This window comes from Chiloscyllium plagiosum, chromosome 9 (genome assembly GCF_004010195.1).
Source record: "Chiloscyllium plagiosum isolate BGI_BamShark_2017 chromosome 9, ASM401019v2, whole genome shotgun sequence".
Classification (NCBI taxonomy): Eukaryota; Metazoa; Chordata; class Chondrichthyes; order Orectolobiformes; family Hemiscylliidae; genus Chiloscyllium; species Chiloscyllium plagiosum.
In genome coordinates, this window is record NC_057718.1 from 71,684,288 (window position 1) to 71,709,830 (window position 25,543).

The window sequence follows — 25,543 nt, forward strand, 5'->3', positions numbered from 1 at the left end:
ATTCAGCCTCATTTCTGAGGAAGGGCTTATGCCTGAAACATCGATTCTCCTGCTCCTTGGATGCTGCCTGACCTGTGCTTTTCCAGCACCACATTCTTCGACTCTGATCTCCAGCATCTGCAGTCTTCACTTTCTCCCTGTGTTTTCTGTCTGCCTGTATGGAAAAACCAGCACCCAATCCTGTAAAAGATGCATCTGTAGCAATGATAATGTGCAACTCTGGGTATTAGCTAAAGTATCAGGTGATATCAGCTGATTTCCAGCTCATTGTGTGCCATTCCCACAACAACTTTCCAACCAAAAAAAAATCCACTGAACAATTGGCATCCTTTGCATCATTGGTTTTGCTTGTGTGATCCAAATATTTTGAGTTTTTTATCCCTGCTGTATTTTAAACGCTCACCGCAGTCACCACCATGTTTTTAAAACCATAAATGTATTAGCAAAGTGGGGATCTAGCTCAACTGTGATCCCTCACTTAATTGAATAGCCTGATACAACCCTTTTTTTAAAGATATTTTCATTAGAAATTTAACATTTTTACAAGTTTACAAAAATAAACAAAACTCTCAAGTACAAACATTGATATACAATTAAATCTTAAATATATAATAACCAAAATTTAACAAAAGAAAAATACCGAGAAAGAAAAAAACAAAACTCAACTAACTACTAACCGAGGTAAAAACAATGACGGCAGATGCTGGAGACCAGATTCTGGATTAGTGGTGCTGGAAGAGCACAGCAGTTCAGGCAGCATCCAAGGAGCTTCGAAATCGACGTTTCGGGCAAAAGCCCTTCATCAGGAATAAAGGCAGTGAGCCTGAAGCGTGGAGAGATAAGCTAGAGGAGGGTGCCTACAACTAATCAGAGTGTATATTTACGTCTCTTACATTATTCAAATAAGAGAAAGAGAAAAAAAACAAAAAAAAACAATGGATAACATAGAGATTGGGTAGTGAGATACATGCTCGGAATGTGTTAACATCAAATGTAACAAAACCCGTATTCGTGTGGGATTCCTCTCCCAAGGGGCCCCGGACCAGCCAGGTTCGTAATCTCAATTAAATAAAAGCCCTTGTTAGGATAGCCGAAATATCTGTATTCATATAATTCAAGAAGGGCTGCCATATTTTATAAAATAATTCGGTCTTTCGGTGCACCATATTTGTAAGGAAGTCAAGGGGAATACATTCCATAATTAATCTGTGCCAATTTGAAAGTCCAGGGGGACCCTCAGCCACCCAGTTTACCAAAATATTCTTCCTTGCAGAAAGAGAGAATAGAAAATAGTCTCTTCCCGTGCATATCCAGGGAGGGAAAGTTCGAAAAGGCCAAAAGGAGAGATACAGGGTCCACTTTAATTTCCATTCCTAAAATTTCTGTCAGGGTACTTGCTACTTTAGTCCAGTATCTACGGATCTTATGACAGGTCCATAGGCAATGTACAAGAGTGCCCACCTCTGTTTTACATTTGGAACCCTTTTTTTTAAAGAGGCTTGTAGTTGCAAACCAAGCGCTTGAATAACCAGTGTCTTTTGATTAAACATACTTTTTAAAAATTCTCTTTGTAGTAATTATATGCTTTATGAAATGAAATATTACTACTATATTTCTCTTCTACAATTTTGTAGGCCAAGGACAGAATCCTGCTCGCCAGGCTAGCGTCAATTCAGGAATCCCATATGAAGTGCCAGCATGGAGTTGTCAGATGATTTGTGGCTCTGGCCTGAAAGCAGTGTGTCTTGCAACACAAGCCATCATAACGGGCAGCTCCAATATTGTGATAGCAGGAGGCATGGAGAGCATGAGCAAGGTATGAACACAGTTCAGCTGTCATACTAACTGGTTGTTTGCTGGTTAACAGTAGTGAGACAAGACAGAAGGTTGAGTCTAGTTAAAATGAAGAAGTTCAATAGACAAGGTAGGCAAGAGCAGGCCAGGGAACAAGGGAAGACTGATGATTTAAAATACATTTATTTAAATGCAAGAGGCCCAACAGGTTAGGCATATGGATTTGGGGCAAGGATCAGAACAGGAGACTGGGAATATTGTAGTTATTACAGAAACATGGCTGAGGAATGGATAGGACTGGCAGTTCAGTGTTTTGGGGTGCAGATTCTATAGGAAGGATAAAAGGGGAGGCAAGAGAGGAGGGGGAATGGCGCACAATTAAAGAGGATATTCTTGGGGGATTGTTCAGTGAATCTGTATCGGTGGAAGTGAGAAATAAGGAGGGGGTGATCTCTATGATGGGATTATACTCTAGCTCCCCTCCCCCATCCAATAATCGGTGGGAAATTGAGGAGCAAATATGCAGGGTAACTGTAGGAGTAATAAAACTGTAATAGTAGGGGATTTTAACTTTCCAAACATAGACTGGGACTACCATAGTGTTAAGTGCCTGGATGTGAAAGAATTTGTTAAGTGTGTTGAAGAAGGTTTTCTCAATCAATATGTAGATAGACCTACTAGAAAAGGAGCAAAACTTGACCTCCTCTTGGGAAACAAGACATGACAAGTGACTGAAGCCTTAGTGAGGGAGCACTTTGGGACCAGTGACCATATTCTATTAGTTTTAAAATAGTTGTGAAAAAGGTTTGGCCAGGTCCACAAGTTAAGTTCTAAATTAGAGCAAGGTCAGTTTTAATAGTATTAGACAGGAACTTTCAAAAATTGATGGGGGGAGGCTGTTAAGTGGGAGGCTTTCAAAAGCGAGTCAACAAAAGTTCAGGGATAGGATGTTCCTGTTAGTATGAAGGGCAAGGCTGTCAGGAATGGAGAACACTGGTTGACTAGAGACATTGAGACTGTGGTCAAGAAAAGGAAGGAGGCATATGTTGGATATAGACAGCTGGGATCAAATGAATCCCTTGAGGTGTATAGGGGTGTAGGAGTATACTTTAGAGGGAAATCAGGAGGGTGAAAAGGGGACATCAGATAGTTTTGGCAGATAAGGTTAAGGACAATTCAAATTCTACAAGTACATTAAGGGCAAAAGAATAACTAGGAAGAGAATAGGACTCCTTAAAAATCAACAAGGCCATCTATCTGTGGAACCACATGAGATGGATGAGATCCTAAATGAATATTTCTCTTCAGTATTTACCATGGGGAAAGACATGGAAGCTAAGGAACTTGGGGAAATAAATAGTGATGTCTTAAAAAGAGTCCACATTACAGAAGATGAGGTGCTGGAGGTCTTAAAATGCATAAAGTTAGAACAATTCCTGGGACCTCATCACATGTATTCCAGAACAATGTGGGAAGCTAAGGAAGAGATTACTGGGTCCCTAGCAGAGGTATTTGTCTCATCAACAGCCATAGGTGAGGTGCTGAAAGACTAATGGTAGCTAATGTTGTGTCATTATTTAAGAAAGGCTGTAAGGAAAAGCCATGGAACCAGTGAGCCTGACATCAGCGGTGGGTAGGTTGTTGGATGAGATTCTGAGAGTCAGAATCTAAATGCATTTGGAAAGACCAGGACTGATGAGGGATAATCAGCATAGCTTTATGCATGGGCAATGTGTCTCACAAACTTGATTTAGGGGACTGGAATAGCCAAGGTCTTTTTCCCAGAACTGGAGGGCATAGGTTAAGGTGAGAGGGAAAAGATTTAAAAGGGACCCTAAGGGCAAATTTTCACACAGAAGGTGGTGCGCAAATGGAACAAGCTGCCAGAGGGGGTGGTGGAAGTGGTTCAATGACAAATTTTAGAAGACATCTGGTTGGAAACATGAATAGGAAGGGTTTATAGGTATATGGGCCATATGCTGGCAAATGAGACTAAATGAGTTTAGGATCTCTGGTTGGCCTGGACAAGTTGGACGGAAGGGTCTGCTTCAATGCTGTATAACTCATTGACTCTATATTTACATTATCCCATATTATGACCTCCATTAGTTTTCCCACTTTTGATTAAAAGCTGTTGTCTCCTGGGTTATGCTTTGCCACTTTCTTAAACAATGGTGTCATATTTGCAATCCTTCAGACCCTCAGGACTAATCCTCTGTTTAGAGGGGCTTGGAAAATTTCTGTCAATAACTGCAGTTTATTGCCTTACCTCTTAGCAATCGAGGATGCATCCCATCCGGGTCACGTTGCTTGTCTGCTTGTAGTGCTGTCAGCCATTTTAGCATCTCTTCATCTTCACTATACTGCTCAGATGTTCAACACCCACATTTTCAATAAGGCCATTGCCACCATTTTCTAATTTGGTAAAGACCGAAGCAAAATATTCATTTAGTCCCTCTGGGTCAGTGAATGGCCTATCTTTGCTTCAGTGAATGGCCTACCTTGTTTGTTCCACATGGGCACACTCAATCCTTCATTAATCTTTTACTATTAATATGTTTGAAGAACAGTTTACCAATTGTTTTAGCACAGCCTGCCCTCCTTTCTTTGTAGGAGAAAGTGAGGACTGCAGATGCTGGAGATCAGAGCTGAAAATGTGTTGCTGGAAAAGCGCAGCAGGTCAGGCAGCATCCAAGGAGCAGGAGAATCGACGTTTCAGGAATTCCTGAAGAAGGGCTTATGCCCGAAACGTCGATTCTCCTGCTCCTTGGATGCTGCCTGACCTGCTGCGCTTTTCCAGCAACACATTTTCAGCTCCTTTCTTTGTACTTCCTGTCAGCATTCCTTTTTCCAACCTTAGCCTTTCCTGCATTTGAGACTCTAATCCAGTGTGTATCATATGTCTCCTTTTCCTTCCTTATTTTCTTATCAATACCCTTAGTCACCACGTATTCTAGGTTTAGATATTACATTTTTATTTTACTTGCTTGTGTACCTAGTTTGTGCCCTATTCAGCTCTTTTTGAAATTCTCCCATTTCTCATTCACAATTTTATTCACCAAAATGCAATTGCAATAAACGTGCTCCAGTTCAACTTTTAGATCCCAAAAATGTGCCCTTTTCCATTCTGGGATATTAATTATTGACTAATTTTTATTATTTTCCAACTTGATATCTGTGTTATCATATCATAACAACTAGAAGCCAGTTCACCCTCTTGAGCTTGCTCCGTTATATCATCTCAGTTTCAACTTCACTTTGTTCCTGCTCTCCTTAACCCTTCAACCTATTTAAAATTTCTGATGAAGGGCTCGTCTGAAACATCGATTCTCCTGCTCATCGAATGCTGCCTGACCTGCTGTGCTTTTCTAGCACCACACTCTCGACTCTAAAAATCTGTCCATCTCCTCCTCCTCACATTTACTCAGTATCTCAGCATAACCACATTCTGGTGTGGTAAATTCCACACATTCATGATCCTTTGAGAGAAGTAATTTCCTAGAACTACTGCCGCTGCGATTGCTGCCAGAAAGAACTATTGCCTCCGCAAAGATGCTGATACTTCTGTTGCTGAAACCTTCACTGCTGAAACCTGATGAATGCTGTCCGCTATGTCACTTCTGCCCTCGTGGTTATTGCTGTTAAATGCCACTTCCGCTCGCACTGATGTCACTTACTGGAATTTCACTGATGCCCCCACACACCCCACTGAAAGCACACTTATGCCGCTTCCGCCCCCGCTGTTTCTGCTGAACATGGCACTTCTGCACCTGCTGACATTGCTTAATGAAGCTCTGCTGACCATGTCGTCTCCACAGTTGCCACTGAGAACGCTGCTGCCAAGGACACTGTTTTAGTGAACACCGCCCAAAATGTCACTTTCATCCCCACGAGTGCCACTGAACGCACTGCTTCCACTCCCATGACCGCCACCATTCACGTCACTTCCTCTGGTGACATCACCTATGACATCATCAACAATTTCATGACTGCCCCCCCCCCACACTCCAGAGACAGCCTCCATTCCCACTCCCAACTCCAGCTCTACACTAGGCTCCAGCCCTGCCTGGTTTTTTACCAACCCCTAGACTTCGCCTTCACTGAGGATGAACGATCAGTCCTCAGTAAAGGTCTCACCATCATGCCATCACATTTCCAGGTCAACGAATTCCATATATGCTGCGACATTGAACTTTTCTTCTGCTGCCTCCGCCTCTCTGTGCTTACTTTTTCAATCGTGAGTCCCACCCACCCTCTGAGGAAACCTTCTCCAGTGTCCAACATACTCCGTCCTCCTGGACACCCCCTGCTGGCCTCTCACCTGCCCTCAACCTCTATCTCCAACTGCTGCCGTGACATTGACAGCCTTTACCTGTCCACCCTACTCACCTATTTCAACCTCAAACTCACGCAAAGCACAGCCCTGCACTCCCTCCATTCCAACCCCAACCTCACCATTAAACTAATGGACAGGGGAGGTGGGAGCGGGGAGGGCGCACTGGTAGTCAGATACATCGACCTCTACGTCACTAAAGCCAGGTGCCAACTCACGAGCACCTCCTGCTGCTTCCTCGATCACGACCTTCATCTTCCATCATGAAACCATCTCCCAGACCATCCACAATCTGATCACCACAGGCAATTTCCACGGCCTCCAACCTCAGTTCCACAACAGTGCAATACCTGGTTTTACCTTTTACCCAAAATCCAAAACCTGTCTGCCCTGGTCAACCCATTGTCTCCACCTGCTCCTGCCCCACCAAACTTATCTCCTCATTTTCAATACTGTCCTGTCCCCCTTGGTGCAGGAACTCCCCACATATATTTGGGACACCACCCTTGTCCTCCACTTCCTTCATGACTTTTGATTCTCCGGCCCCTAATGCCTCATCCATGGACATAGAAATAGAACATAGAAAAAATACAGCGCAGTACAGGCCCTTTGGCCCTCGATGTTGCGCCGATCCAAGCCCACCTAACCTACACTAGCCCACTATCCTCCATATGCCTATCCAATCCCCGTTTAAATGCCCATAAAGAGGGAGAGTCCACTACTGCTACTGGCAGGGCATTCCATGAACTCACGACTCGCTGAGTAAATAATCTACCCCTAACATCTGTCCTATACCTACCACCCCTTAATTTAAAGCTATGCCCCCTCGTAATAGCTGACTCCATTCGTGGAAAAAGGTTCTCATGGTCAACCCTATCTAAATCCCTAATCATCTTGTATACCTCTATCAAGTCACCTCTAAACCTTCTTTTCTCCAATGAAAACAGCCCCAAGTGCCTCAGCCTTTCCTCATACGATCTTCCTACCATACCAGGCAACATCCTGGTAAACCTCCTCTGCACCCGTTCCAGTGCCTCCACATCTTTCCTATAGTATGGTGACCAAAAACTGCACACAATACTCCAGATGCGGCCACACCGGAGTTTTATACAACTGCAACATGACCTCAGGACTCCGGAACTTAATTCCTCTGCCAATAAAAGCCAGTACGCCATATGCCTTGTGAGGCACGACCTGCCCTTCACAAAACCACGCTGACTATCCTTGATCACATTATTCTTATCCAGATGTTCATAAATCCTATCCCTTACAATTCTCTCTAAGACTTTGCCCACAACAGAAGTGAGACTCACTGGCCTATAGTTACTAGGGTTATCCCTACTCCCCTTCTTGAACAAGGGAACCACATTTGCTATCCTCCAGTCTACTGGCACTATTCCTGTAGACAATGAGGTCATAAAAATCAAGGCTAATGGCTCTGCAATTCCCTTGCTTCCCAGAGAATCCTAGGATAAATGCCATCAGGCACAGGGAACTTATCTATTTTCACCCTTTCCAGAATTTCCAACACCTCTTCCCTACATACCTCAAAGCCGTGCATTCTAATTAACTGTGACTCAGTATTCACATCGGCAACAATGTCCTGTTCCTGAGTGAATACTGACGAAAAGTATTCATTCAGTGTCTCCCCAATTTCTTCAGCCTCCACACGCAACTTCCCTACTATCCTTGACTGGATCTATTCCTACCCTAATCATTCTTTTATTGCTGACATACCTATAGAAAGCCTTTGGGTTTTCCCTAATCCTACCAAATAAGGACTTTTCATGTCCCCTCCTTGCTGCTCTTAGCTCTCTCTTCAGATCCTTCCTGGCTACCTTATAACATCCCGCCCTATACAGCTCCATCTGCCTTGGCGAATGCCTCCAAGCCCTCTGTTTCTTCCTCTCACAACAATCCAACCAGTACCTGTCTACTGACACACTCATTTGATTGGTGGAACTGGTTCTCACTCTTAATAACTTCTCCTTCGAATGCTCCCACTTCCTTCAGGCCAAAGAGGTAGCCATGGCCACCCGCATGGGACTCAGCTATGCCTGCCTCTTTGTAGGATGCGTGGAACAGTCCCTCTTCCGCAGTTACACCGGCACCATCCCCCACCTTTTCCTCTGCTACATTGCTGACTTTATCAGCATCACCTTGTGTTCCCATCAACTTCACAAACACCTTCCACCCTGACCTTTCGTTCACATGAACCGTCTCTGACATCTCCCTCCCCTTACGGACCTCTCCATCTCTATCTCTGGCAACCGACTCAATATGGACATCTATTTCAAACCCATTCACTTGCGTAGCCACCTTGACTGCCAATTCCTTCGCATTTGCTGCATCCATTTCTGGATATCCCAGATGGCCTCCTATTTTAAGGACCGCAATCACCCCTCCCCCATGACCAACATTGCCCTCAGTTGCCCTCCACTTCCTGCATCTTTGCAGTTGGACACCACCCCTCCAACCGCAACAAGGATAGCACACCCCGGTCCTCACATTCCACCCCATTAATCTCTGGATATAGTGCATTATTCTCTACTGATTCCACCACCTACAATTAGACCCCACCCCCAAAGTTATATTTCCCTCCCCACCCCATCTGCGTTCTGCAGAGATCAATTCCACTGTGACTCCCTCATTAGGTCCATGCCCCTCACCAACCCACCCTCCGCGCCCAGTACCTTCCCTTGCCACCGCAGGAGGTGTAAGACCTGTGCTCACACCTCCCCCCTCACCTCCAACCAGGGCCCCAAATCTGGAGATTTTCCTGCACATACCCGCACTTCATTTGTTGTCTGTTGCTGTTGATTGGTCTCCTCTACATCGGGGAGACAGAATGCCAACTCGCGGAGCATTGCAGGGAAAATATCTGGGACACACACACCAAACAGCCCTACTGGCCTGTGGCCAACCACTTCAAGTCTCCCTCCCACTCCCTCAAGAACATTCAGGTCCTGGGCAGCCTCCAGTGCCAAATCAAAGCTACTCCACAACTGGAGGAAGAATGCCTCATCTTCTGCCTTGGGACCCTTCAACCATATGGCGTCAACATCGACTTCATTAGTTTTCCCTCGCACCATTTCATTCACAGATCCAACCCTGCAACTTAACACCCTTTCATGATGTGTCCTACCTTTCCAGCTTCTTTCCTACCTGTCTACTCCACCCTCCCCACCGACCTATCACTATTACCCTCCCACTTGCGTCCACCTATTGCCTTCCCAGCTAACCTCCCGCCAGCCCCACTCCCACCCCCATTTAACTCTCGGTCTCATTCCCCTCCACATCCCTGATGAAGGACTTATGCCCGAAATGTTGACTGTCTTGCTCCTTGGAAGCTGCCTGACTTGCTGTGCTTTTCCAACATGACACTTTCTGACTCCAACTCTCCAGTGCTCACTTTCTCTTAGAAGTAATTTCTCCCGATCTCTGTTTTAAATCTGCTCCTCTTTAACCTTAAATTGTGATCTCTTGTTCTAGATTGCCTCACATGAGAAACATGTGGCGGCATGGTGGCACAGTGGTTAGCACTGCTGCCTCACAGCGCCTGAGACCCGGGTTCAATTCCCGCCTCAGGCTGTGTGGAGTTTGCACATTCTCCTCGTGTCTGCGTGGGTTTCCTCCGGGTGCTCCGGTTTCCTCCTACAATCCAAAAATGTGCAGGTTAAGTGAGTTGGCCATGCTAAATTGCCTGTAGTGTTAGGTGAAGGGGTGAATGTAGGGGAATGGGTCTGGGTGGGTGGCGGGTTGGTGTGGACTTGTTGGGCTGAAGGGCCTGTTTCCACACTAAGTAATCTAATTTAATCTAATCCTTTCTATAACTACTTTGTCAAGTTCCTTTAGTGTGTTGTATATCTCAAATAGATCACCTTTCATTCTTCTAAACTCCCGAGAGTATAGATCTAAACTGCTCAATCTCTGTTCATAAGACAAACCCTCCATTTCTGGAATCAACCTAGTAAATCTCCTCTGAATGGCCTCCAATACAACTACATCTCTCCTTAAGTAAAGGGGCCAAAATTGGAAGCAGTATTCCAGCTGTGGTCTCACTAATGTCTTGCACAGTTGTAGCAATGCTTCCCTACTTTTATACTCTATTCCTTTAGCAATAAATGCCATTTGCCTTCCTTATTATCTGCGTAAACAAGTTTTTTTGCGATTCTTGCACTGACACACTCTAAAGTTATTGACCTTTTAGATAAGTTGACTTTCTACTCATCTGAACTCACTTGTCCACATTAACACAATAAGGTACAGGAGCAAAGTAAGCCATTCGGCTCTTTGAGTAAGCACCACCATTTCATCATGGCTGATGTGTTTCTGAATCCTATTCTCCTGCCTGTCACCGTGACCCTTGAGTCCCTTACTAATCAAGAACCTACACTCGATGATGAGGCCTCCACAGCTTTCTGCAGCAATGAGTGCTGTAGATTAACCACTCTTTTGCTGGAAAAAATTCCTTCACAGTTCTAAAGAATTGTCCTTCACTATCAGGCTGTATCCTCAGGTCCTAGTCTCTTTTCCTCGTGGAAATATCCTTTCCACATCCACTCTGTTCATGCCTCTCTGCAGTCAGGTCAGCCAGGTGGACCTCATATCAAATGAGTTCCCTGATTGGGGCTTTAATTTGCACCAATCGGGGAATCCTGGCTGACAGACATAAACAGGAGTGTCACACAGCACTGCCCTTTGATGTGAAGGGCAGTGTTTGTCACTGGCCACCCGGGTGTTTTCCTATCTTCCTGGTGGTGGAAATTGAATAAAAAATTCGTGCAAAAAAAATTTTAAAAAATAAACAGAAGTGTCAGAAGTTCTGGTCACTCTGACGTATGGCTTTGAGGAAGCAGGGTCAGTGTCAATGACTTGCTGCGTGTGAATAATGGGTTACTTGGTGACGGGAAATGGCCTTTGTGGAGTTACTCCATTGGTGATGAGAGAAAAGCACGCCCCTGAAGAAATTCACTCTCAATTGTCATAGAGTCATGAAGCCGTACAGCATAGAAACAGACTCTTTGGTCCAACTTGGTCATGTCAAGCAGATATCCTAAATTAATCTGGTCCCATTTGCCAGCATTCGGCCTATATCCTTCTAAATCTTTGCTATTCGTATACACATCCCGATACCTTTTAAATGTTGTATTTGTACTACCACTTCCTCTGGCAGCTCATTTCATACATGCACCGCCATCTGCATGAAAAGGTTGCCCCTTAGGTTCCTTTTAAATCTTTCCCCTGTCACCTTAAATCTATGCCATCTACTTTTGAACTCTCCCACCCCAGGGAAAGGATATTGACTATTCATCCTAACCGTTGCCCCTCGTAATTTTATAGATCAGGATAAGGTAACCCCTCAGCCTCCGAAGCTCCAGGGAAAATAGACCTATCTTACTCAGCCTCTCCCTATAGCTCAAACCCTCTAAACCTGACAATATTCTTGTAAATCTTTTCTGAACCCTTTCAAGTTTCACAACATCCTCCTATATCAGGGAGACCAGACCTGCATGCAATATTCCAACAGTGGCCTAACCAATGTCCTGTACAGCCATAATATGACCTCTCAACTCCCATACTCAATGCACTGACCAATAAAGGCAAGCATACCAAATGCTGCCTTCACTATTCTGTTTATCTGCGACACCACTTTCAAGGAACTATGAACTTGCACTTCAAAATCTCTTTGTTCAGCAGCATTCCCCAGGACCTTACTATTTAAGTGTATAAGTCCTGCCCTGATTTGCCTTTCCAAAGTGCAGCATCTCATGTTTATGTAAATTAAACCCCATCTGCCACTTTATCAGCCTTTGGCCCATCTGACCAAGATTCTGTTGTATTCTGAGGTAACCTTGTTCTCTGTCCACTACACCTCCAATTTTGGTGTTACCTGAAAGTCTACTAACCAAACCTGCTATGTTCACATCCAAATAATTTATATAAATGACAAAAAGCAGTGGACCCAGCACTTGTGGCACACCACTGGTCACAGGCTGCCAGTCTGAAAAGCAGCTCTCCACACCACCATACCTTCAAGCAAGTTCTGTATCCAAATGGCTAGTGTTCCTAATATTCCACATGATCTAACTTTGCTTACCAGTCTGCCATGAGGAACCTTGTCAAATGCCTTAACGAATTCCATATAGATCACGTCCACCACTCTGCCCTCATCAATCCTTTTCACTACTTCTTCAAAAAACTCAAAAAATCATGCAGAAAACGATGTTGACTACCCCTCATCAGTCCTTGCCATGTCCAAATACATGTAAATCCTGTCCTTCAGGATTCCCTCCAACACTTGCCTCCCACTGATGTCAGGCTCACCGGTCTATAGTTTCTTGACTTTACCTTACCACCTTTCTTAAATAGTGGCACCACATTAGCCCACCTCCTGAATTCTGGCACCTCACCTGTGGCTTTCAGTGATTCAAGCATCTCAGCAAGGGGCCCAGTAATCACTTCCCTAGCTTCCCACAGAGATTTAGAGTACACCCGATCAGGTCCCAGTAATTTATCCACCTTTATACATTTTAAGATGTCCAGCATCTTCTCCTCTGTAATATGGACATTTTTCAAGATATTGCTATTTATTTCCCCACGTTCTCTATCTTCCATATCCTTCTCTACAGTCTTTGAGTTGGAGTAAGCATTCATGGAGTAATCATGCTGTAATTTGGTAAACTTGACTCATTTGACCTTGTCATTGTGGACGGGATGTGTTATTTTTTCCAGGCAAATGACGTTGCGGCAGATAAAATGCCATGTATAATTCTCCTGACAGCTTATGGACTGATAGCTTTCCCTGAGGCACCAGATACTAAAACCTTCCACGATTGACAGTTTTAGTTAAGGAATATTATGACCTCGAGCCTTTTCTAACTCTGAGACGCTATTGGTTTTACTAGGCAATTTGAGAACAGGTAAATCCAAATCAGATTTTTGACTAGGTTAAGATGACTGACAGAGACATCTGGCTTTGATTTAACCCTTAATGGGTTGCTGAGAGGCTGTTTGGTTTGTTAACAGCTGACTAGCAAGTGAAGGGTTAACCTATGATCCAATTAATTGAGGTAGAGAGATAATTACAAAAAATCAAAAATAAGATTGGCCATGCTAAATTGCCCGTAGTGTTAGGTTAGGGGTATGGGTGGCTTGCGCTTCGGCCGGTCGGTGTGGACTTCTTGGGCCGAAGGGCCTGTTTCCACACTGTAAGTAATCTAATCTAATCTAATCTAATCTAAGATGGGGCTGGAATCTCTTGCAATGATCTCTGTGCCTATAAATTATGTACCTGTGCACTTTACTTCACCTGATGAAGGAGCAGCTCTCTGACAGCTTGTGATTTCAAAAATAAACCTGTTGGACATGTTGTGTGACTTCTGACTTTGTTCTTACTGATAGCCACTACACTCACCTCTGCCCACTGACTCTCTTGAAGTTCTAGCATGCTGCTGGTGTCTTGTGAAAGCTTGTGCAAAATACCTATTCAGTTCCTCTACCATTTCTTTGTGCTCCATTATTACTTCTCCAGCCTCATATTCCAGTGGTTCAATGCCCTTAGCTCTTAGCTCTCGCTCTTAGCTTTTAGCTATCTGAAAAAAAATTCTTGCAATCTTTTATATTACTAACTAGCTTACCTTATGCTGTGCTGGTTTTTAAAGGCTTCCCAATCCTCTAGCTTCCCAATAATCTTTGTCACATTGATTGCTTTTACTTTTGCTTCTATGTTGTCCCCAACTTTCCTTGTCAGCTATGGTTGCCTCATCCTCCCCTTAGTATGTTTCTTCTTCTTTAGAATGAATTGCTGCTGTGTCTCCTGAGTTACGCTCAGAAACTTCGGCTATTGCTGCTCCACCATCTTCCCTGCTAGGCTCCCTTTCCAATCACCTCTGGCTAGCTTCTCCCTCATGTTCTTACCTTTACTCAATTGTAATATCATTGTATTGCTTCCAGCTTCTCCCTCTCAAAATACAGGGTGAATTCTATCATATTATGATCATTGCCCTTCACTTTAAGCTCCTAGTCAAGTCTGCTCGTTGTACATCACCAAATCCAGAATTGCCTGTGGCTTTATTGGCTATGCCACAAGCTGCTCCAAAAAACATCTCGTAGACATTCCACAAATTCTTTTTCTTGTGATCCACTACTAGCCTGATTTTCCCAGTCCACCTGTGTATTGAAGTCCCCCATGATTTTTGTAATAGTGCCTTTATAACATGCCTTTTCTAAGGGAAAGTGAAGATGTTGGTGATCAGAGTTGAGAGTGTGGTGCTGGAAAAGCACAGTACGTCAGGCAGCATCCACAGAGCAGAAGAATCGACGTTTCAGGCATAAGCCCTTCATCGGAATTTCTATCTCCTGATTTAATTTCTTCATTGCATCCTGACTATTGCAAGGAAGCCTATACATAACTCCCATCAGGGTCATTTTTCCCTTTGCAGTTTCCCAACTGTATTGACACATATTCTATGTCTTCCAATTCTACATCACTTCTTGTCATCAATTTAATTTAATTTCTTACTAACAGAGCAATGCCACCCTCTCTGTCCATCTTCCTTTTTTTTTGATAGGATGCATATCCTTGGATATTTAGGTTCCTGCCCTGTCGCACATCTCTGTGATAATAATATCAAACCTGCCAATTTTAATCCATACTACAAGCTCGTTTACCTTGTTTCGTATATTGCATCCATTTAAGTGCAACACCCTCAGTCCTGAGTTGACTGCCACCCTTCTCATAGTTATCCCCTTATCTACTGTGCTTGAAGTTAGATTCCTGACCCTTTCCATACTCACTGTCGCAATATGTATTCTGGAAACTGTAATAATCTCTGATGAGTCCTCCCCCTGCTTTAACTTATTCTAGAATTTTCCATGCAATTAAACCCATCCCCCTCCCCCGACAATATTTAGTTTAAAGCCCTGTCCACGTCCTTTGCCAAATTTTGGCCTGTGACCGAGCCTATTAATACCTATTTGTAACTTGCTTATTTCCTACCTGTTTTAATGCCATCCATAAATTTGGTTACTTACTTTATAACTCTGCATCTACTTTATTGATATAGATTATAAATAGCTGGGGCTTGAAGATCCAAAACGTATGGCACTTCCTAATTGTGTCTTACCAACTGGGAAAAGACCTGACTCTCTGCTTTCTGTTTAGCTAATCCTCTATCCAAGGTAATGAATTATCCCCAATCCCTAAGATGTGATTTTATATGGCATATTCACCTTTTGTGCAGCACCTTATCAAATGCCTTCTGGAAGTCTGGAAGAACAACACCTGGAAGAACGGATCCCATTAAAATGTTTGCTGCATCACCAAAGAATTCCAGCAAATTAGTCAAACTTTACTTGATTTTCATAAAACCATACTGACTCTGATAGATTGGACTTTGACTTTCCAAATGTCCTGTTGTTACATCCTTAATAATGAATTCTAATTATTTCCAAACAACATATGTTAAACTAACTGGTTTGTACTTTCCTACTTCCTGTTTCCCTCCCTTTTTGAGTAAGGATTTATATTAGCATTTTCCCAATCCACTAGAACTATTCTTACTTGCAGAAAATTTTGGAATTTATAACAAATGGATCTGCTACCTCAGCTGCTGCTTCCCTTAGGATGTCACTGCCCCCACTGTAAATGTTCAGCAGCAGCAGCGTGTACCATCTACAAAAACATTACAGAAATTCACCAATGCTCCTTAACATCGCCCAAACCCAGGGCAACTACCATTTAGCAGAACAAAGGCGGCAAACACATGGGAATGCCACAATGTCAAACTTCCCGTCCACGCACATCATGGAAATGTATGACTGTTCTTTCAGTGTCACTGGCTGGGTCAGAATCCTGGAACTGCCTCCCTAATGGCATTTTTCCAAATTGATTTCAGTGGTTCAAGAAGGTGGCTGATCACATTTTCTCAAGGCCAACTAGGAATGAGTACGACCTGGCTCAGTCAGCAATCTGCAGCAAATCAAATCGATCAGGGCTGATTAGTTTCATATGGTGCATTTTTGCTAAAGAAGCTAATCCATGAAAGGCAGCTCTCACCAAAAGTGCTGCATATGAAGCTGTTATCAAATGTAAGCTGTTGTTTTTGGTGTTAGTGACTGTTGCCATGCTGGCAGAGGCCAACCACAAAAGAAGTCCCCATTTTCCTGTGATGTCAGCTAGTGTCCCTATGTGTGAGAATAGATGTTTAGGTCCCCATATCACTAAAAAATATACATGAGGTGTACCTTTGGGTGTTTTGCTCATCACCTGGTTCTGGCTATCTCATCATAGAGAAAATCCTAAGGTCTGTCTCATATGCTAGTGAATAAAAAAATGAAAGAATTGCGGATGCTGTAAATCAGAAACAAAAACAGGTTGCTGGAATAGTTCTGAGGAGGGTCACCGGACCCGAAATGTTAATTCTGATTTCTCTTCGCAGATGCTGCCGGACCTGCTGAGCTTTTCCAGCAACTTCTGTTTTTGTGTCCTAGTGACATGTCCAAGCCACCAAAAGTCATTTGTACTCAAGACTGTTAACATACTAGGGTACTTTGCTTTCAAGAAAACTGCTGCATTCATGGTTTTGCCTTTCAATGAGATGCCTTTTCATAATGCTTCTCTTTGCTTCTTACTAAAATAACCCTGCATTTACTCACATTCTCCATTTGCCCTTTGTTGTCCATCATTTTAACCTGTCTGTATCTATTTGCAGTTTTTTTGTGTCCTGTTTAAGTTTACATTCCCATCTCATTTCGATGTAAGCTTTGAATGCATGACCCTGGTTTCTGAAACAGCTTGGTTAGAGGTCAGTTCTGGAGCAGCTCAAGATTGAGTATTTATTGTATTGGGGTCTTAGGCAGCAACTAAGTTTTAGGGCCACCAGGTCCAGATAGAATTCATCCCTGCATCTTAAAAGAAATAGCCATTGAGATAGTTGATGTATTGGTTTTAATTTTCCAACATTCCTTAGATTCATGGAAGGAGCTACTAGATTGGAAAACATCGAATGTAACTGCTTTATGCAAAAATGGAGGGAGACAGAAAACAGGAAACTATGGCCAGTAGGCTTAATATCTATCAGAAGAAAGATATTAGTTATTATTAATGATATTACCTGAGGCAGTTAGAAATATTCAAGATAATCAGGCAAAGTCAACTTAGCTTTGTGAAAGGGAAGTCATGTTTAATCAACTTAATGGCATTCTTTGAGGAAGTAATGTGTGCGGTGGATAAAGGGGTGGATGTACTGTACTTAGATTTCCAGAAGCAGTTTGATACAATGCAATATCAAAGGCTGTTGTGGAAAATAAAAGCTCATGGTATAGGTGGTTAAAATACTTGCACGAATGAAAGATGAATTATTTTCCACCCGATGTTTGAAGAGTCAGTATTGTTGGGGATATAAGTGATGAGTGTAGATGAGGATGAGTTGGGAGAGGGGAAACGTTGTGAGGATGACTGAGGGTAAGTGTGCATTGTTAATAAGGGGTGGTGAGCATTATCTGGGTTTCACAGGTCCTTTAAAAAGCTCATTGAACTGAAAAGGCGTTATTTTTGTTCCTGACAAAAATTAGGCCTGGCTTCATGTCACTTAGGCCTTACTGCTCAGTAAGATGTTCCTGTTCATCATTGGATTAGGCTTCAGTGTGAAAAAGTAGCTAGGTAGTTTAAATTGCAGTAAACAACTGGAAGGTCTGGCCTGTAGATTTAATTTAAGCCACAGGTGTTAATTATTTTCACATTTCAAAATGGTAACTGCCCCACCAAAACCAAGCAGTTCACATTTTATACTCTGAGGGATAAGAGGGATATAGGATTGTCTGCAGTTAGGCTTAGATGAAGAGGCAAAATTTAATGACAATGTGCTGTGGAGTTATAGAGTCATGCAGGCCCTTCATCCTAAACTGGTCCATGCTGAGCTTGGTGCCCACTCAGTTAGCTTGAATTGTCCACATTTGGTCCATATCCCTCTAAACTCTTCCCATCCATGTACTTTTCCAAATGTTTTTTAAATGGTGCTATTGTACCTGCCTCAACCACTTTCTCTGGCAGTCCATTCCATATACGCACCACTCTTTGCGTGAAGAAGTTGCCCATCAGGTCCTTCCTAAATCTTTCCCCTATCACCTTAAACCTATGCCTTCTATAGTTTTCAGTTCCCCATTCCTGGGAGAAAGACTATATGCATTAATCCTACCTATGCCCCTCATGCTTTTATACACCTCGATAAGGTCAACCCTCAATTTCCTACATTCCAAGAAATAAAGTCCTATTCTGGCCAACCTCTCCCTATAGCTCAGGCCTACTAGCCCTGGTAATATCCTTGTTAATCTTCTTTGCACTCTTTCTAATTTAGCTCTGTCTTTCCTATTGCAGGATGACCAAAGCTGCACACAATACTCCAAGTCCAGCCTCACCAGTAACATATATAACTGTAACCTAATGCCCCAACTCCTACATTTAATGCCTCGATTGCTGAAATCCAGCATGCTAAATGTCTTCTTCACCACCTTGTCTAGCTGTGACACCACTTGTTGATAGAGCCAGTGTTTTCCCTTGTTATTCCCATCTAGTGTAGTCCAGGTGTGAGCAGAATTACCCTCACTGGTACATGGGTTTTGGAAGAATAGCCCACCAAGACTATCATTAAGGTGCAGGAAGGAAAATAGGACCTGTAAACATCAAGAAAGGTGAGCTGATGTTGATGTCCTTTCAAAAGAGTGAAAATATCTATGGCAAAAGCCTGCAGTTCTAGTTTGGAGGAAAGTGACCATAGTTTAGAGTTATTTACCCAGTAATATTGAATCTTTACATAAAGAAGGAGGGCAGGCATCCAATTATGTCTTTATCTGCTTTATGCAGAAGCAACTGATGACAGTTCCATATATCAAAGATCAGAAGTAGGAGAAAATTAGGACTTCAGATGATGGAGATCAGACTCCAGAAGTATGGTGCTGGAAAACCACAGCCGGTCAGGCAGCATCCAAGGAGCAGGAGAGTTGATATTTCAAGCATAAGCTCTTCATCGGAAATGAGGGGGTAGCCCAAAGGGGCTGAGAGATAAATAAGAGGAGGGTGGAGCTGGGGACAGTTGGCTGGGAATGCGATAGGTAGGTGATGGAGATAGATCAGAAAGGAGGGTGGTGCAGATAGGTGCAGAAGAAGATTGACAGGTGGATAGTTCAAGAGGGCGATGACGAATTGGAAGGTTCGATCTGGGATAAGATGGGGGGATGGGGCGCGAAAATGAAGAAACTGCTGAAATCTACATTGATCCTGTGTGGTTGGAGGGTCCCAAGGGGTAAGATGAGGTATTCGCGATAGTCCAGGTGAACCTGAGGTCAGGGTGGAAGGTGTTGGTGAAGTTGATGAACTGTTCAATCTTCTTGCGGGAGCAAAAGGTGGCACCAATAGAGTCATCGATTTAGTGGAGGAAAAGATGGGGAATGGTGCCATTGTAACGACTGAAGATGGACTGTTCCACTGACTTACGAAGTGGCAGGCATAGCTGGGGTCCATGTGGATGTCCATAGTTACCCCTTTTGTCTGGAGGAAATGGGATGATTCGATGGAGAAATTGTTGACGATGAGGACCAGTTCAGCCAATTGCATGAGTGTGTCAGTGGAAGGGTACTGTTTGGGTCAGCAGGAGAGGAAGAAATGGAGAGCCTGGAGGCCTTTGTCATGGCGGATGGAAGTGTACAGGGATTGGATGTCCATGGTGACGATGAGGCATTGGGGGTCAAGGAAACGGAAGTCATGGAGGAGGTGGAGGGCCTGGGTGGTGTCCCAAACATATGTGGGGAGATCCTGGGCCAACAGTGACAGGACCTTATCAAGGTATGCAGAGATAAGTTCAGTGGGGCCGGAACAGGCTGAGATGATGGATCAACCAGGGCAGTCAGGTTTGTGAATTTTGGGTAGGAGGTAGAACCGGGTGGTGCAGGGTTAGTTTGGTGCACCGACCTCTACACCAACTCATGGACACCTCCTCCTACTGCCCCCTTGACCATGACCTCACCTCCTCTCAATAAACCATCATCTCCCAGATCATCCACAACCTCATCACCTCAGGGGACCTCCCACCAACAGCCTGATAGTCCGGGATCCCCATACCGTCCGGTTCCACCTCCTACCCAAAATTCAGAAACCTGACTGCCCCAGTCCACTCATCGTCTCAGCCTGCTCCTCACTCCTATCTGCGTTTCTCAGAGACCATTCCCTCCGTGCCTCCTTTGCTAGGTCCACAGCCTCCACCACCTACTCTCCACACCCAGCATCTTCCCTTACCACCGCAAGATGCGCAAAACCTGTGCCCACACCTCTCCCCTCTGTCCAAAGGCCCCAAAGGATCCTTCCACATTCAACAGAGATTTACCTGTACTTCCACATACATTCTCTACTGTCTCAATTGCCCCTGGTGTGGTCTCCTCTACATTGGTGAGACAGAATGCCAACTTGCCTTTCAGAGAACATTTCTGGCACTAAACAACTCTACTGCCCTGTTGATGAAGACTTTAACTCCCCCTCCCACTCCGCTAAGGACATGCAAATCCTGGGCCTCCTCACCACCAAACTCTAGCCACCCAATGCCTGGAGGAAGAACGTCTCATCTTCCGCCTTGGGACCCTCCAACCATATGGGATCAAAGTAGATTTCACCAGTTTCTTCATTTCCCTCCCCTCCACCTTATCCCAGATCCAACCTTCCAACTCGGCACCGCCATCTTGAACTGTCCTACCTGTCCATCTTCCTCCCCACCTATCTGCTCCACCCTCCTTTCTGACTTATCACCATCACTTCCCCACCTTCATCTACCTATCCCATTCACGGCCACCTTTTTTGTGATTCATTGTTGAGGATTCTGTTCTGTAGTTTTCTGCAGTCTTTCATATTTAAACAATATTCGCCTCCTCTACCTTCCTTCCAAAATGCATAACCTCACATTTCCCCATCTTATATTCCAGCTGCAAAGGTTTTGCCCATTGATCTAATCTGCACATATCTCCATGTCATTTGTAAACTTTTCCATAGCAGAATCATTTTCTTCATCCAAGCTATTAATATATTATAAATGATTGTGGCCCCAGCACTGATCCCAGTGACACATTGCTAATTACAGATTGCCAGCCTGAAATGTCACCCCTCCTTATTCCAAGTCTCTGGCTTCTATTAGTTCGCCAGTTCTCTATCCATACTAATTTACTACTATGTGCTCTTGTCCTATTATGTGTAGTCTCTTATTAAGTGCCTTCTGAAAATCCAAACATACTCATTGCCTCCCCTTTATCTATCCTGCTTCTTACCTCCTCAAAGAATTCTAGTAGGTTTGTCAGAGATGATGTCCTCTTCATGAAGCAGTGCTGACACTGCCTGATTGTATTTAGCATTTTTAAATGATCAGCTATTGCATCTTTTCTAATAGACTTGAATGTTTTCACAATGACAGATGTTAAGCCAACTGGTGTATAGTTAGGTCATCTAACTTTCTGCTTGGGACCCTGCAGCATCAGGACTCCATATTGAGTTCAATAATTTTAGGGCATGAACATATTTTTCCTTGACCTTTATCCATCACCACAACCCAGGCCCTGTCATCATATGGGCTGCTTTAAGCACAGCTAACTTAATTTCATGTACTTATGGTCCCTATTAGTAGCTTTTCTTTCTCGATGGCTTACCATTATTCATTTGTTTGTTTGCTGAACTATCTTTCTTGCCTTCTGGGTTCACCTTCACCTATCACTTACCCTTTAACCCTCTTAACAGAATACATACCTTCTTTTCTTAGCCACTATTGGTTCTGAAGAATGGTCACTGGACCCAAACTGTTAACTATGCTTTCTCTCCACAGCTACTGCCAGGCCCGCTGAGTTTCTCCAGAATTTTCTATTTTGTGGCCTATAGTTACTTGATTTTTGTCTTAACATTGGCAGTTTTCCAATCCTCTGGGATATTTTCAACCCCCCACCTTTTTGCTGCAGCCCTGCAAATCTTCTGGTAGTTATTCAATTTCTTTTGAAAGCTGTAATTGAACCCACCTAAGATCATAAGAAATAAGACCTCTGCAGAGCAGTTCTGCCATTCAATAAAATCATGGCGAATCTGATTCATCCTAAACTCCACTTTCTGGCCTGTCTCCCATAGCCCTTAATTGTTTGTAAATCTGAAATCTTTCTCATGCTGTCTTGAATATATTCAGTGGTCCAGGCTCCACTGCTGACACTACGAAGAATTCCAGAGCCTTTTGAGAGAAAAAAAACTCCTCTCCATTTTAACTGAAAGGTCCCTTATTTTTAAATTATGCCCTCTAATTCTAGACTTCTCTGTGAGGGGAAACAATTTCTCCACATGTACAGTCATGCCCCACTCAGAATAATATGTTACAATAAAAGGAACCCATTCTTCTAAACTAGGCCCAACCTGCTCAAGCTTTCCTAAGACAACCCCTTCATCTTGAAAATCAGCCTTCTCTAAACAGTTCCAAAGCGAATACAAAGTTGTCAGAACTGAACACAGTGCTCCATGTGTAGTCTCACCAATGTAATAAGAGTTGTGAGAAGGGTTGTGGGGAGTAGTGACAAGACATCCCCACTTTATCCACTGTCTCACCTGCGATAAATATCTCTGTTCCATTTAACTTCCTAATTACTTGCTGCACTGTATGCTAATCTTCTGTGATTCATGTATAAGGATATCCAGTTCCCTCTGTAATGCGTTCTGCTGTCTCCCCATTTAAATAGTATTGTGCTTTTCTACTCTTCCTGATTCATATGTTCCCATAGTGCACTCCAGCTGCCAAATCTTTTTGTCCACTCAATTGACCTATCATAATTCTGTCCTCATTTTATTCTATGTAATATTTTTCTTCATCTTTGTTTGCTGGGATGGCTTTTTTTCATTCCTTCACAATTCATTTTGGTGTTCTTTATGTAGCCCATACTCCTCATGTTACTGCTGTATTGACCTTTAGTTCGGCCACATTTGGAACATTGTGTACATTTCTGGCCACCATGCTTTAAGAAAAATGTGGAGGCTTTGGAAAGCGTACAAACATAGTTTAGCAGGATGTTGCTTGGTTTGGAGAATATTAACTATGAAGAGGGATTTGACAGACATGGTTTGTCTTCACTTGAATGTTGACCATGAGGGGTGACCTGATAAAAGTTACAAAGTTATGTGAGACATAGATAGAATGGAGTCTTTTTTTCCCATATAGAAATGTCATTTCCTAGGGGTCATAGGTCTAAGGTAAAATGGGATAAGTTTAAAGGGGATAAAATGTTTGAGAGGCACTTTTTCTTTATAGATGGTGGTAAGTACCTGGAACGTGCTGCCAGAGGAGGAGATAGAATAGAAACGTATACAAGACATCTTGACAGATATAAGAATAAACAGGGAATAGAGGCACAGTGTAGAGGCATTAGTTATTTAGTTTGGTACATAGGCATTGTGTGATATCGCAGCCTTGGGAGGCTGAAGGGCCTATTCCTGTGCTGTACTGCTCTTTGTTAATGCAACTGTTATTTCTTTACTACATTCGTTAGCTGTCTGTCTATTGCAGCAAGAATTCTTTTGTTATTTAATGATCCCTAGCCTTTGTCTTCTCATGGAATTTCTTAGTTCTTCTTGTACTTTCTCCCTTCCTTTGGCTTATAACTTTCACCTTTCTATTTCTCTTCAGTTCTGATGAAAGGTCTTGACCATTCTCTCCCTGGTTGCTGCCTGACCTGAGTTTTTTCCAGCGTATTTCAGATTTCCAACATGTGTAGTAATTTGGTTTTATAACTTATCTATACCACTTTGCTCTATGTATCATTTTCACAATTTGCTTTCCAATCTATCCTTGTATATTTGGCTGCAATACAGTCAGTTATTTCATCCAAAGTCATTGAGATAGATTGCTGTGGCATTTCACTAGTTACAGTTTTCTAACATAAAATGATCCTATTACGTTATGTTAGTTAGTCAATCCTCAACCCATGCACATACTGGAGACAATTCTTGCCTAATTAGGCTCCCTAGAGTAATTTACCTAGTGCCACTTTCCTAGTTGCTCTGCATTATCCTGACGTACTTAATTTTGGTATCACAATAAAATCCTCTGTTGAATACCTTGACTGCCTCCAGCACACTGTCAGGCAATCATTTGAGATCCTAACCACTCACTGCATGAATAAGTATTTCTGCATATCGCCATTGCTTCTTTTGCCAATTGCCTTCAATCTGTGTCCTCTTGTTTGCAATTCTTTTACAAAACTGGAAACATTTTATCCCCAGCCTTCTAATCCTGACCCCTCATTTTTAGTATCCTCTATCAAAATTCTGTTTTTGAAAGAAACCAGTCTAAAATTTTCCAATTTATCAACATAATTATGTTTTTCATCCCTGGGATCATTCTCAGAAATAATTTCTACCCTCAGTCATTCATGTCTTTGCTAAAGTGTGGCGTCCGAACTGGACTCCTTATTTAAGAAAAGATACCATTTCATTGAAGGCAGTTCAGAAAAGGTTCACTATGATGATCCCTCTTATGGAAGGATTGTTTTATGAGCAAAGGCTAAATTGGTTGGGGGTCTACTCACTGGAGTTTAGAATCATGAGAGGTGATTTCATTGAAGCATACAATATTCTTAAGAGACTTGACAGAATGTTACCCCACCCCCATCAGAAGAGTCTAGGACCAAAGGGCATAGTCTCAGAATAAAGATGTACCAATTTAAGATTAAGATGAGGCGAAATTTTCTCTTCTCAGAGGATTGAGAGTCTGTGGAACTCCTTGCTACAGAGGGCTATGGGACCAGAATCCTTCTGTATATTTTAAGGCTGAGAAAAATAGATTCTTGATCAGTAGGATTACAGGCAAAGCATAAGAAAGTGGATGAGAAATGTCAGATTAGACATGATCCTATTAAATGGTGGAGCAAGCTAGAAGTCTATGCGGCCTGCTCCTGTTTCTATTTCTTTCGGTCTTCTGGACACCAAATCAGTGTTCAGTATATATCAATTTTACATTACAGCCTGAATTATGGTCTCTGGAGATGTATGATGTTATTTAGAGTCATAGAGATGTACAGCATGGAAACAGACCCTTCGGTCCAACCCATCCATGCCGATCAGATATCCCAACCCAATCTAGTCCCACCTGCCAGCACCCAGCCCATATCGCTCCAAATCCTTCCTATTCATATACCCATCCAGATGCCTTTTAAATGTTGCAATTGTACCAGCCTCCACCACACCCTCTGGCAGTTCATTCCATACACGTACCACCCTCTGCGTGAAAAAGTTGCCCCTTAGGTCTCTCTTATATCTTTCCCCTCTCACCCTAAACCTATGCCCTCTAGTCTGGACTACCCAACCCCAGGGAAAAGACTTTGTCTATTTACCCTATCCATGCCCCTCATAATTTT

General features: G+C 43.1%; 1 protein-coding gene across 4 annotated transcripts in view; it reads left to right on the plus strand.

Moving 5' to 3' along the window:
• The window catches only part of acat2 (acetyl-CoA acetyltransferase 2), a 107,041-nt gene that overhangs the window by 39,748 nt on the left and 41,750 nt on the right, over positions 1-25,543 (plus strand). For all 4 annotated transcript variants that reach the window (XM_043696187.1, XM_043696188.1, XM_043696189.1 and 1 more), the window contains exon 3: positions 1,635-1,816. In XM_043696187.1, coding sequence (XP_043552122.1) covers positions 1,635-1,816 — 182 coding nt within the window. The remainder of the gene's footprint in view (positions 1-1,634; positions 1,817-25,543) is intronic.